The sequence below is a fragment of the Cardiocondyla obscurior genome, linkage group LG12, assembly GCF_019399895.1.
Source record: "Cardiocondyla obscurior isolate alpha-2009 linkage group LG12, Cobs3.1, whole genome shotgun sequence".
In the NCBI taxonomy this organism is placed as follows: domain Eukaryota; kingdom Metazoa; phylum Arthropoda; class Insecta; order Hymenoptera; family Formicidae; genus Cardiocondyla; species Cardiocondyla obscurior.
The window spans coordinates 1,996,931-2,011,432 of NC_091875.1; the positions used below are offsets into that span (position 1 = coordinate 1,996,931).

Below are 14,502 nucleotides of genomic sequence, written 5' to 3' on the forward strand. Positions count from 1 at the left end.
TGCGGATCGAGGAACTCGGCGAGAAATCGCGCCCGTTGGATCCGGAGTTTTCCGCTTTTCTGTAGCGCCCGCCGGGCAGGATATTCCTAATGAATGATTTAAGCCCTTTGAACTGCGCCGGATGGCGGCGCAAAGCGTAACCCTCGGGAGGCAATATCTCTGGCCCGTGCATATTTGAACTATCGCGTTATACGATATGGGATTAAAATTATTACGACGCACGAATATCACCGTGGAAAATTTAAACGCGTGACAGATAAAAGCTCGTCTTTTTAATTCGAAATAAAAATGCAAGTAAAAGCTCAGAACTCGGTGAACATCGTCAAAAAATTTCATTCGCGCCTGGCGAAAAAAAAAAAAAAGGTAGGACGGGTCTAACTTGAATTCCAGCCCTTCGAGGATGATCTCGCGAGGAAATCCCGCCGCTGTTCGCCGCCATCGACGAGAAAAGCTTCGGTTAATCGCGCTTAATCGCTCGTCGTCCCGTCTCTAATTGAGACCGTGGGGGAAATCGGAGATTTGGCCCTGACATCTATTACCGCCGCCTTCTGCCGGTGCATAGCAGCCCGCGCGCGAGGCCACGGGCTCCCCGAGCGCGGTACCATCGCGTTCGCCAGCGTGTGGGTAGACGAGCGAGTGTGCGCGCGTACCCTCGAGCGAAGCCGGGCCTCGACGTTCGTCTTCCCACGAACCCTTTACTGCACGTACGAGTCTCGTTACTCGTTCCGGGATCAGGAAACACTCCCATTAAGGCCGTTTTACACGGTCACGCGAATAACTCCGGCCGGCACGCCGGATCGCATGTGCCCCACCTGCCTTTTCGCCGGCTTTTAAACCGCCACGTGACGCAATCGCGGAACACGACAATGAAACCGCGAAACTGAAATCCACCGTTGTACGTTTTTTTACGTAACTTCGTTGCTCCTAAGCGCGTCACTTAACCGAGCGACGAGATCCGTCCGGCGGCCTCCGCTTACTCGCGGAAATTCTCCGCGGCGCGTAGAATGCACATTTTTCTCGATTTTTAAATATCTTCCGAGCTATAGTTTAGTTCCCGCCTGTCGTGAGAACAGATCGATCAGAGTCGAGCAATGAGAACCGGGATAATTTCGAAGCGACGACGCAAGTGTGACTCAGAACGGTCGATCGTGCGCCGCTGGACGGACTTTGCGGCGATCGCGGTCTTCGTCGAAGGAGAGAATCGGCTCGAGGCGCACGACGTCCTCTATGCTAATGCATAGTTGTACATTCCGCGCTCGAGGCGATGCTAATATCCTACGGTACGACATGTCCGTCGATACTTGGATGTTGAATCACGTCGAGGGGATTGCTTCGACTCCATTCCGAGAGCCACAGGGAAGAAGAGAAAGGAAGAGAAGGGTTGCGCGCCCGAGAGTCGGAACGGGAAGTCCGCGGGACTAACTTCCCAGGAGCACCAGCGTAATTATAGCGTTTAGAGCTACCGAACGGTAACTGAAACCTCCCTGAGCGACGCGAGGACGGGCCGAGCTTCCGAACTGACATCTCCCGCCTAATGAAGAGGAAAAGCCGACGGATCTCTCTCCTCCTGGTATCCTCGGATGAAAGGGAAACCCTCCCCCTCCCCTTCTCTCGCGAGACCCCAAATTGGGAAACCAAATTGTCCCCCGGATGAAATATCATCCTCTGCGAATTCGTTCGATATTGGCGTAGATTGGCGCGCCAGGAGGTCGAGTATATTTCCGAAATTCTCGACATAGGCTGCAAATATTTCCTTTAAATTACGAGATCCTCTTTGGCGACGGGATCCTCGACGCGAAACCGCAGCACCTCGTCAATAATAGAACATATCGAACTTCGCATATGTTATTTCCGTTCTCGCTTCTGCCTACGCGGTTAATTTTTTTTTCTTACGCGTTATCATTCCTGGAAGGGCCGTGTAAATGCGATTCAATCCGCGAGGATCTAATCGTCGTTCTCCGTTGACGAGATAAGCCCCGGCCGCTCAGGTAACGTCGATATCTCGAGAAGCGGTAGTTCGATGCTCCCTAGGCCGACGCAGAGAGGACGAGGAGTTATCTCTCTCTCGCGCGCGCGACGTGGGCAAGGAAGTCGTCGAACTTCCGAAGCTCCATCGACGGGGAAGCGACTCGGCTTCTCGTCGTCGTCCTCGGTGTTCCACGTGTCGGGCTGGTCCCGGCGCGGGCCATTGGCCGTACAAATTCGTCATCCCGCGGCGAGGCAAGGGGCTCGCAGGAAAGGCCCGCGACGTCCGCTGGAATATATCCGATATCTTTAGAATGGGGCATAGGTCCCAACGATGTGGTGGTGGTGGCGGCGGCGGACATTGCCTGAACCTGTCTCCACGCATCGAAGTCTGCCTGCTCACCTGCATTCCATCATGAGGGACCTGGAGGGAGAGCTTTCGGGGTCTACAGGATCGTGCGAACCTCATCCAACGCCCTTCCCGACTCCTCTTGCGTAAAGAGCGATTTGCATTCGGCAGCGAAGCATTGTTCCCAAAAGCGGCCTCGCTGGTGCACGAATAAGTCGCGATCGAGACCACGGGATTAAATATGCGTTAAAAAAAAAAAAAAAAGAAAATTCTTTTGACGTTCTTATTACTTAGACCGTCGCGAAGAATTAATATTGTTTCACACGAATTATCTTTTTTATTAATTGTACGTCGCAGAGATTTTACGGAATTTGTGGGAGGATTAGATTCCGCGAGATGTAAACGTCTTCTGGTTCTTTGTGTGGAACCTGGAGTAGATTAGTGTGGTTTATTGTAATCTTTGAGATTTGGACCATTTGCGTATGCAGTAGCAAAGGCCTCGGTCCATTCCTAGCCAACCGACTTGGTAGCGGTGAGGGCGCAGGATCTACTGACCGAATCATCCCGATTAGTGACGTAGCCGCGGAGGGTGGGAAGTTCTCAGGTTCGAGAGAGCCTGGGCCGGAAAAAAAAAAAAAAAAAAAAAATGAAAGAAAGAAAAGAAGAAAAAAAGGGAAAAATCTAAAACAAGCCGAGTGTGCACCGCGCTCTTCTCTCAACTCTCTCAAACCTACCACTTAATTTAATCTCGCTTTAACATCAAACTCGTGAAAGGCAAAGTTCTCGCTTTCTTTGTGAGAACGGATCTTATTGTCAATTGCTCTTTTTACGATTCTTCTTCCAGCCCGGAAATTCATAGACGTTTACTGGAGCGAAATTTCATCGAACAGCGGGTTGATTTGTCACGAGAGATAACAATGTTTCATATCGTACCACTTTTTGCCGTGAATAAATACGAATTCTCTTCTATCTGATTTTACAAAGTACTGAATTTTTATTGACCGACGGAGGAATAATTTTCTCGTTAGTTACGCGTTCCGAGTTAATAACCACGGCGCTGTGGCCGAGTTAAAGGCTCTCCGCGAGGAGCTTAAAGGACTGTCACGTCAGATTTATGAAAGGACTTTCTTGCCGCTCGCCAGCCTCCCGCGCGGCGGTCCGATTTTCGCGATTAATAACAATCGGATCGCCGGGGCTGTGCAAACGGCCGGCGAATAATTATCATGCTTCCCTCGCCGCGCGATTAAGGGCCGATTGCGAGGATCGCTTGAATGAACTAAATCCACGTTAGGGCGCTCGATTATATCCACCCGAATCGTTTCGCTCTACCAGGGAAACAGAGCTCGCTTACACACGCAGGAATATGGTAATGGACGTACGAAAAGCGAGGTGGGAGGCATTTGAATGCGATTTACATTTGAATATAACATTTCGTCATCCTGACAAATTTTACGTTTACGTAAATGTGGAGGATTTAATAGCAGGACCGTCGCGAAACAGCGGAAATCCATTACGACGGAAACTTTAATGCCCGCGAACGTGGCGGCCGGACCCCCGCGGATTGCATTTAAGAAAATTACACGAAATCTCGAGCGCAAGTTTTGATGATATGTTATTACGGGCGCAGAATTGAATCGTAAATTCATTGCGCTGTCGAATGTTAATGATACCATCACGTAGATAACAGTACGCAGCATCCAGTAGCTGCTAAACGTGCCGATGCGATAAACACGAAAGGGAAAAAAAAAAAAATAATAATAATCTGTCGAAACTGCGAAGCAAATTTACCGCGAAATTAATTATCGTTGTGAAAACAATGATAATAATAACCGGGCAAGCCTGTCAAAATAAAGCCTCCGTTCCATTCAAATTTTCGGAATATTAATTATCGACGATTTTCGCCGCCATACGCCGACAAAAATAATATTTCTAAATTAACATTGCACATCACGGAGCGCACAATCCACCCGCTTTTCCTCGTTAACGTTTGCACGGCTGTGAAAATTAAATTCCATTGTTGTTTCCTCGACCTCTCCGCCCCTCCCCCTAATTCTTTTTACGTTTTAATTATTCCTGGTCTTATCTCGAGCTAGTATCTTAAATAGAATATCGCGCGAAATGACGTTGTAATTAAGTTCCCGTGGAAGTTCTCGGTCGGAGGCTTGCTCGGTGCGAGGATCTCGCCGTCTCAGAAATTAGCTGCGAGGACCCGGCTTCTCTCGCGATAAGCGAAAACCGCGCGGCTTCTTGCGGATTCCTATCCCCCGGCCCGCGTACCGTATTATACGCACACGTCAAAGAGAAGAAAGTAAGAAGATAAAAAGAGGAGGGAGAACCTACGCGATTCGAGTACCCGGCGTGTATCTGCATTCCTGCGGGGCGACGCGACGATGCCCTCCGCGTTGGTTCCCCTCGACGCGTCCGAGAACACGTCGGATCCCGTGGCATGCGGGGCCCGGCCCGGTCCGGCTCCCGCGCCGGGGTCACGAGAAGTTAAGTAGCCGCTTCTCTCGCCGGGACCCCACTTCGAACCGCGAACCACCCAAAGTGTGATGCAACGTACGCCTTAATCAGCGACGTGCAATAATCCCGGCATCTCCCGCTTGTCCCCCGTGCACCACCACCCGGCGAGACTCATCCGGCAGCCCTCGCCTTGAAACCGAAAATACAGAGGGTGGCCTCTGAATCCGAGGCGATAGGGAGAAATAACCGTTCATTGAGAATAAAACGCCGGGACATTGTTATTTCATCGTTGTTAATATTTTATTTTAATCGGATCCTGCGCCGTGGCTTATTTAGTTTAATGAATATGCAAACCTGACCCTGAAGTACTTCCTCGCGCGCCAGAGTGCGTCTTCCTTTGATATGGTAATTACCTGCTGGAAATTTTTATCGTTAGATGTTACGTAAGGCACTTTGCGCCAAGGTTGGATAATTCTTTTTTTAGGCGGCGGCGAGAATGCACGGACTATCGGTTAACGGCATAAATTAAAAATATTCCTCTGCCGTGGCGTATTTTTACGTGCCCGGGAATAAGAATCGCGCTCGCGTTATATTTATGCGCGCGGCATCAATGAATTTTAATTTTATAGACACCGCAATAAAGGTAAACTTCTTCGAGATCATTTTTCGGGAACGCGGACTCGTCAAAAGCTTTTGTATTAAACGTTTAACAATGTTCTAAAATAATTATACTTGGTTGTACATTTTTTTTTTTTTATAATGTTAAGTATGAAATTTTAGTGACAAAATTATCAAATAATAACTATTAAAATATTGAATTAATTTTAATGAATATAGAGTGTTATTTATCTGCGTTTAGATTAGAAGAAACTAAATTTTAACTTACTTCCTTTTTGTGTTTCAGGAAGCTCGGCTTGGACCTCGTGCCTCGTCAAGGTTCTCACATGGTGGAGGCTGATACCATGTCTGTCGTGGAACTATATCACGTGGTAATTACGAATGAAAAATAATACGTTCTTCTTGAATCGATCGTGCAGTTCATGAATATCGAATAACGAGCCGCGACGGATGGAAAAAAAAGAAAAAAGAAAAAAAAAGAGAGAAAGAAAGGGTCAAACGCGATACGCAATAACAATGAGATATGGAATCCATTAAAATGCTGACCGCGAAGGTAGGCATCGTTCAATTTTGCTACGTGCCGAGCAATACAGTTACTCTTGTTCCAGCGAGCCCTGGCCTCTCGCAAATACAAATATAACCGGTCACGATCCTCACAATTTATCGAACTATCAGACGAATGAAAATATCGACCGACTTTATTACATTATTTATTAATTTATTTATAAGGGCTTAAGATGACTCGCTGGTGGATCAATTAAAATCGCGCAGCAATTAAGAGGACCTACTTTTAATAATTCATTAAAATAATATAGACAAAATGTAAATAAAATAATAATGTTTGCCTCTCATTAATTACTCTTTCGTGGGGGATGATTGCAGCATGTGCAGAGCGCCGAGAACTCGCAGGGCGCGTCCGCTCGCGGCACTCTAAAACGCAAGGAGCATAAGAAGGTTCTCACCCATCACCTGTACTTTTGCATGCGGGACTTTGGCCACTCGGTCGGCGAGGACACCGAGATCTATTTCTCTCTGTTCGATGCCAAGCGGCAACAGTACCTGAGCGAGCGCTTCCTGGTGCGCATCAGCAAAGAGGGTTTCTCCAACTACGTAGAGAAGATGCACAGCAACTGCACTATTTTCACGGACCTGGGAAACTCGGACTTGAGCCGCGATCTCTACATGGTCGCCCATGTAATGCGCTGCGGCCGAATGCTGTATTCCGACTCGAGCAAGAAAACTGGGACCACCACCTACAGGCGGCCGCACGGGGTGGCGGTTCTCTCCCTGGCGGAAGCCGGCCAGGAACACACGGAGGAGCTAGAAATGACTTTTAAAGTGAGGGAACACGTCGTAAAAATTCTATCTTGATTCACGAGGATCGAATTTTTTAATGGCCAACGTTCTAACGTCTTAGTAACTTAATTTCTCAACTGAACCATGCATTTGTCTTCAACTTTTTTTTTTTAGTGATTAAAGACACACATTAACGGCATACTTTGCCGAAAAGATTAATTAATATGTATTTTATTAATTTACTTTTTTTTTTAGTTTATTTAGTTAATTTAGTTTTTTAATTTTTTTAATTTTTTTAATTTTTTTATTTTTTAATGATGTTTGGTAAATTCAAATGGGATTAATTTAATTGAAAGGATTTTTTTTTATCTACAGGTTTATCAGGGGGATGAAAAGGAGTTTCACCAGCTACACGAGCAGATCATACGTAACAACAAGTGCTCTCCTTTACCCGGGCAGCCCAATTACGGAATAGTTGTGTCTCTTCGTATTCTGCACGGCGAGCTTTCCCAAGTTCGAGAGGAAAACCCGTTGCTCTTTAAAAATATTTGCCTCACGAAGAAGCTCGGTTTCTCGGATGTCATTATGCCGGGAGATGTACGTAACGATCTGTACTTGAAGTTGGAACGGGGCGAATTCGAACGTGGCGGAAAGTCTACTGGCAAAAATATCGAGGTGAGAAAAGTATTCTCGCAAAATATATAATTGACAATTTCAGTTAAAAAGAAAAAAAAAATACGTTGTGTAAATAAAATTAGTTACAATATAAAAACCGATCTTGTAGAAAAAAATATTGTTTTTGAAATTGTAAAATTTAATGTCTGCCGTGACAAAATTAGGTAACGATCCTAGTCCTAGACGCGGACGGCCAGCCTTTGGAAGAATGCCTGTTCGGAGCCGCGGGGACGGACGGTAGCTCCGAATATCAGAGTCTGGTTATATACCATCACAACAGCCCATCATGGGCGGAAACGGTGAGATTGGCGATACCCATCGACAAGTTCTACGGGAGCCACGTGCGTTTCGAGTTTCGGCATTGCTCCAGTGAGTATCCCGATAGATATCGATCTGACTCTGGTCTTCCGCCTTCTTTTAAACGCTTCTCGCTTATCTCTGATCTTTCCACCTATTCTCTACGGTCTTCATTTACCTTTTCACAACGAGAATGCTTCTGTGTTGTAGCGCGCGAAAAGAACGACAAGAAGTTCTTCGCTTTCGCGTTCGTGCGGCTAATGGAGCCCGGAGGTGCTACTCTTCAGGACGGCCCGCATGAGTTGTATATTTACAAATGCGAAGAGCGCGCGAAATTGGATTCCCTGGGTTACCTGTCGTTGCCGAGCAATACGAGAGAGCCGTGCGCCACAAGTAAAATTCTATATTTCTTTATGAAATAGAATTTCCTTTAAATGAAATAAAATAAATTTACAACGAAGACAAATAAAAGAAATTAATTTTAAAAATTACTATTAGTGTTAATGATCAATTATTACATTATTTATAAATAAGCGCGTGAAATTGTTACTATAAAATTATATTATTAATATTAAATATATTAATAAAAAGTAGTATATAAAAATGTGATATTTACCAAATTATTTTCTTTTTAGGTCCACCAGCTTTTTCCAGATCGCCCAAAGAGACTGTATTCGTACATACTTTGCTTTGCAGTACTAAATTAACGCAGAATGTTGATCTGCTCAGTTTGCTGCAATGGAAAGCTCATCCAGAGCGAATATCTGAAGCTCTCGGCCGCGTTCTTCGACTGGACGGTGAAGAATTAGTCAAGTTCCTACAAGACATCCTCGACGCACTCTTCGCCATGTTTCACACTGAGGACGGCAATTCCACGGCGCACTCCGGTCTAGTGTTTCAAGTACTTGTATCTATCTTTAGCTTATTGGAAGACTCTAAATTCGAGCACTTTAAGCCAGTGATGGATGCTTATATCTCTGATCACTTCGCCGCGGCTTTGGTGTACAAAGGTCTTCTCAGCAGCGTACAACACTGCGCTGATTGGGTGACCGCCGCTGAAAAGCAAGAGCCGATCATGAAATGCTTTCGCTCTCTGGAGTACATTTTCAAATTTATCATCCAAAGCCGGCTGCTGTTTGCCCGCGCGACCGCTGGTCAATACGAGGACAGTTTCAAGCGCGACTTGTACTGTGTATTCGCAGCGCTCAACAAGATGCTGGGTATTCCTTATGAAATGGTGCTTATGTCACAAATCGCGTTGCTGCTATCGATTGCAGCGGTGTTTGAACAGCTCGTGGCGGTACTGCCAGTCCTCGAAGTTGCTAAACTCACCTGTACAATGATTGACTCGGTGCCACGGGAGCCACCGTTGCAGCTCGTACAAGCCAAGCTTGTTGCCATAAAAAATCTTACTTCGTCCAGTTTGTTCCGTAAGGACGATGAAAGTCGGAATATGCTACTCGGCACTATATGTCGGAACTTACGCATTCACTTGGCACGCAGGGAGGAATTACGATCGTGCACCGATATTCTGGGCGAAATACTCAGTTTCCTGCACAAACGTGGTAGAGACACGAACAAAGTTAACAACTGCATTCATCACGACGTTGAAACGCTCTGTCTGTCGGTGCTCGATGTGCTCATACAGACAATACTGATCGTGATAAACGCCAATGGACCAGTTCTCGGCTGTCTCGTCGCCTGTCTCATCGGACTGCTTCAGCTACTCGACGAGTATCATTACGCGCGACTCTGGGAGGAATTAACGCACACCGGTGATCGAAAATCCTTGAAAGATTTTTTGCTACGGGTTTTTTTAGTCCTGCGTGATCTTGTCCGCCAGGAAGTATTTCCGCCCGACTGGCTTGTCATTAGGATGCAGGCCAACAACGTTATTTTGAGATCACTGCAGGAACTCGCGCAGCCGCTCGCCTTTCGTTTCCTCCACGGCAGCTTCGACTCGCAGCTCTGGTCTACATACTTTAACTTGGCGGTGGCTTATCTTACCCAGCCATCGCTTCAGCTTGAACAATTTTCCGAAGTTAAACGGGAGAAAATTGTCGAGAAATACGGCGACATGAGAGTGCTCATGGGCTTTCAGATACTGTCTATGTGGTCACATTTGGGCGAACGTAAACTTGAGTTTATACCAGGCATGGTAGGACCCTTCCTCGAGGTCACGTTGGTGCCGGAGAGCGAGCTTCGTAAGGCAACTCTACATATATTTTTTGATATGATGGAGTGCGAACAACGTGCCCGTGGGAGCTTCAAATCTGTGGAATCCGAGTTGATCGATAAACTCGACATTCTTATCAGCGAGAACAAGGGTGATGACGAGTACAGGCAGTTGTTTAACACTATGTAAGTATATATCGCATGGTCTAATTAAATCTATAGTCAATTTAAAGTTTTTTCCATCTTGAAATTTTTTTACATTTTACAAAGTACTCATAATATAATATTAGATTTATTAAATATTAAAATAAAAATTACTATTGTTATACTTTTTATTTAAAAAATATTTTTAATCGCGTACTTAACATACCACAATTTTTTTTATTTCTGTCTCGTGGTAATTTTTTTATTTCGTATCACGAAAGATATTACGTATCTATTTATAATTCCATGCTGCTTCAGGGAACATCTTAGTGCTGTGTAAGTGCAACATTGATAATTCAGCGTGATTCTATAGCAAACAAATATGTTTAATTATTTTTTTTTTTTTACATTTATTTATAGATTACTCGACAGAGTGCAATCCGAGGATCCAGCTTGGAAGGACAGTGGCACGGCTTTTATAACGTCCGTAACACGTTTGTTGGAAAGACTTCTCGATTACAGAAGCGTCATTCAAGGCGACGAAAATCGTGACAAACGCATGTCGTGTACCGTAAATTTACTGGTAATATATTAAAAAAATATTTTTATATACAATAAATCTTACGAGACTCACGTGATTATTTAATATATATTACTTATTGTACGAGCATTAAAGCTGTCAAGCAATGTATGGCGCAAAACTTTAGCTATATGCAAGCTTCTTACGATTTAGCGCGTTAATTAACTAAACCGTGCGACACGTGTACCACCACATGTATATTCAACGGACGCATACTTGACACTGGGATACATGGTCACTCTTCATAACATTTAGCACTCGTATTTGCGCTCTCCGATGGAAATTTTATCGTTTTACCCGCTCAGTCGTCGCTTAAACCGCCTGAAGTGAATCCATCTTGGAGCGTAACATGGGAATACTTCTGCTTTTTTTGCAGAACTTCTACAAGAATGAGTTCAATCGGAAAGAGATGTATCTGCGCTACATCTACAAGCTGCACGATCTGCATCTGGCCGCCGAGAATTACACAGAGGCCGGCTTTACAATGAAACTCTACGCCGATCAGCTAAGCTGGGACACGAATATCCTGGCGCCCGATCACGCACATCATCAGCAGCCAGAATGGGAGCGCAAGGAGCTACTTTATCTCAAAATTATTCATTATCTCGACCGTGGCAAGTGCTGGGAAAAAGCAATACCCTTGTGCAAGGAGCTAGCGGTCTTGTACGAAACTAGGCTGTACGATTATGCCAAGCTGAGTCACGTATTAAAGCTGCAAGCTAAATTTTTGGATAACATCCTGACGCAACTGCGCCCGGAATCCGAGTATTTCCGAGTTGGATTTTACGGCCTCAGCTTTCCGCTCTTCGTCAGAGTGAGTTCGATACGTCTAAAATGACTTTTCTTTTTAAATCTGTATGGACATATAATTAAATTACCGTTTTTGTTTAATTGTAATAAAAGATTAAATATTATTTATTAATTTATTTGATTGTTAAGACACTTCTTAATAATCTTTCTTTCTCTCTACGTTAAAAAAAATTGTTAAACACCTATGAAACGTCATTTACGTTTTCTGCTTGCAGAATAAATTGTTTATTTATCGGGGACTAGAATATGAACGAATAGGAGCATTCACGCAACGGTTACAGACCGAGTTTCCCTGTGCGCAAATTTTAATGAAGATTTCCCCGCCTGATGAAAGTATTCTCACATCTGAAGGTCAATGTAAGCACAAAATCAAAATTATTAATTATTCTTTTAAATTATAAAGTTAAGTCCAACGATTTTAAAATCATATTTTTTAATATAAATTTTAAGAATATCCCAAAACCCCGTCGAAAGTCTAAATCCATCGAAATCGAGAGTGGTGGGAATATTCTCAAGATTTACCTGTTTTTTTAATAAAGTATTTAACTTTATTTTACACGTTTGTAGATATTCAGATCTGCAATGTGAAGCCGATCCCCGAAGAGGACAGCCTGGCTTGTAGCAGCGTTGAAGTTCCAGAACGCGTGGTTGCTTTTTACTTGGCGAACGACGTTCGCAAGTTCACGTGCGATCGGCCGTTGCATCGCGGCCCGGTAGATCGCGACAACGAATTCAAGTCATTGTGGATTGAAAGGACGATGCTGACGACCGAAGCCAAACTGCCCGGGATTCTCAGATGGTTTGAAGTAATCGAAAAACGGTCAGAGTTGCTTGCGCCGGTGCAGTACGCTTGCGAGACTATGCAAAGCGTGGAGAGAGAATTAAGACGGCTAGTGGCACAGTACACTGCGGATCCGCGCAGAAATATTAACCCATTCAGCATGCGGCTGCAGGGTATCATTGACGCTAACGTAATGGGCGGTATCACGAAGTACCAAGAGGCCTTTCTCACGCCAGAGTTTGCCCGACAGAATCCTGAAATGGTTCCGCATGTTAATCGGCTAAAGGGATTGATACTGGATCAAATGAGTGTATTAGAATCTGGCTTAGTGTTGCACGGTCAAATTGCGCCAGCCGAGGTCCAGCCGTTGCATAAGAGACTGATTGAGAGATTTACTCACCTTAAGCAGGGTCTTGATCAGCTGGCCAGGCAGAGAACCATTCATCAAGACAGCATAGTAAAGTAATTACATTCTACTCTGCAGAGTTTTTGTTTTATTGCGTTAAAGCCGAAGTTAATATGATTAAAACTAGCTTCGTTACAGGATGAATTATTTTAACTGTGTCTTTGTTCTTGTAGCTCTCCTCTACCACCCTTGCCGGTCAACGACAAGCAGCGTCCAGCCACTCTGGAAACCGTAGGGTCTAGATCGTCGCACGCTGACAGCGACGGCCTTCCCGAGGACGAAGGTTTTTACACGAAAGTGGACGGTGTACCGCCGCCAATTCCGCAGCGAGAAGTACGCCCGCGTTCCGTCGGCTACGGTACAACTCCACCTAGACCCACGCATCAGAGATCTCTTAGCAAGCCGCTGAGTCCAAAACTGCCACTGAGGCATTCTTTGCCTACTCCTACTGATGGCGTAGATCAAGGTGGCCTCAGAAGCTCATGGAGCGAGCCCGGTCCGGAGCCCGCTCCACCGCTGCCACCGAGAGGCTGCAGTAAATTAATTTTTTTTTCCTCTTTATTTCAAATAACTCACTTCTCCGACGAAAATATATCATAATTTGTGCGCATTTCTCGTTTCAGTGCCAGATAAAAGGGACTCAAATACAAACGCTGTTCCGCCGGCACCGCCGAAACGGGGCTTAACGCACAAACGCACAAATACCGAATGGAGCACTGACGACGACTCCGAAATTACGGAGTCAAGAAATGAAACAAATGACCTACGCGACAGCGGTATTTCCACTGCCAGTTTGCTAGATTTTCAGTCGCAGTTGACGAACTTAAACAATCTGGGCTACGAAGACTTTGAGCCGCGCTCCCGATGCAACGATATCATGAACATTTCACCACCATCTGTGATAAACGCTCTCAACGTTTCCACCGGCAGTTTTGCCAGTGGTACATTCCAGGGCTCGCATTCCCTTCCTAATGAAGAGGTAACAAAATTCACAAGTATAATCATTAAAATTTACCTTGTTGAATAAATTGCCTAAAGATTTTGCAATAAATTCTGCAATATATTCTGCAATAAAATAAAAAACAAAAGATTAATTTAATGTTATTCTTAAAATGTTTTTAACAAGTGCTTTCTGCAGGTGAGTCCTCCACCAATTCCTCCCAAGGCTCATCAAGACACCCCTTCAGCCCCCTCAACCCTGGAGAGAGTATCCAACAGAACGCAGGGCCATTCGGAGAATTATTCCGTGCCGAAGATGCAGACGCTCTCTGTGGCGTCCGACACAGAGAGCACCGTGTAGTGACGATATTTCCCCTAGTCTCTAGCGGTTAGTATTTAGTGATGTCTATGTGCCATTATGGTCAAGCGCGGGTCCTGTATTCGATTTGTCTCGCGCCTTCGGGCGGATTCTTTTAGATAGTAACTTAAGATAAGATTGTCATCGTTGTCATCATTGTCGTTGTCGTCGTCGTCATGTCTAACGCGGAGAGACGGACTCGGATCTGTCGTCGTTGCGATTCTCGACATTGCACATACAACTCCGCACGTAGCTGATAGCGAACTATTAAGCCGAATCAAATCTGAAACCACATCGAACTACAGAACGTAACACGAAACGGGCAGTATCACTTCGCGTACATGCGTACCTTTGTAGAAAAATAGAGGGGTTAGGTGATAAATGCGTAATGATTGAACGCCGAGAACGCCCGGCGAGAAGTCTCTCTCGGTGGATTGACCCTGGACGTAATTGGCGATCGAATTGCGGTATATATCCATATATTTCGACGTCACAAAAAAAAAAAAGCAGTTCTTCCTAGTATATCGATCCACATACCATACCGACATACTATATTTTGTAATTTATTTATATTTTCGACAAGAAAATAAAGGTGATTTTTTAATCAACGATATCTCCGCACCATGTGGAGTGATATTGTCAATTT

At 44.9% G+C, this 14,502-nt stretch overlaps 1 protein-coding gene across 2 annotated transcripts in view; it reads left to right on the plus strand.

The window, feature by feature from the left end:
- Positions 1–14,464, plus strand: part of Spg (dedicator of cytokinesis spg) — a 44,981-nt gene extending 30,517 nt beyond the window's left edge. The window contains exons 5-18 of one of the 2 annotated variants that reach the window (XM_070664858.1): positions 5,682–5,766; positions 6,278–6,733; positions 7,067–7,366; positions 7,531–7,735; positions 7,874–8,056; positions 8,299–10,024; positions 10,301–10,318; positions 10,403–10,565; positions 10,939–11,376; positions 11,588–11,729; positions 11,940–12,615; positions 12,733–13,094; positions 13,183–13,538; positions 13,698–14,464. In XM_070664858.1, the coding sequence (XP_070520959.1) occupies positions 5,682–5,766; positions 6,278–6,733; positions 7,067–7,366; positions 7,531–7,735; positions 7,874–8,056; positions 8,299–10,024; positions 10,301–10,318; positions 10,403–10,565; positions 10,939–11,376; positions 11,588–11,729; positions 11,940–12,615; positions 12,733–13,094; positions 13,183–13,538; positions 13,698–13,859 (5,272 nt within the window). In that variant the 3' untranslated portion in view covers positions 13,860–14,464. The remainder of the gene's footprint in view (positions 1–5,681; positions 5,767–6,277; positions 6,734–7,066; positions 7,367–7,530; positions 7,736–7,873; positions 8,057–8,298; positions 10,025–10,300; positions 10,319–10,402; positions 10,566–10,938; positions 11,377–11,587; positions 11,730–11,939; positions 12,616–12,732; positions 13,095–13,182; positions 13,539–13,697) is intronic. The other variant, XM_070664859.1, reaches the window with a different exon arrangement.
- Positions 14,465–14,502: the final 38 nt, after the last annotated feature.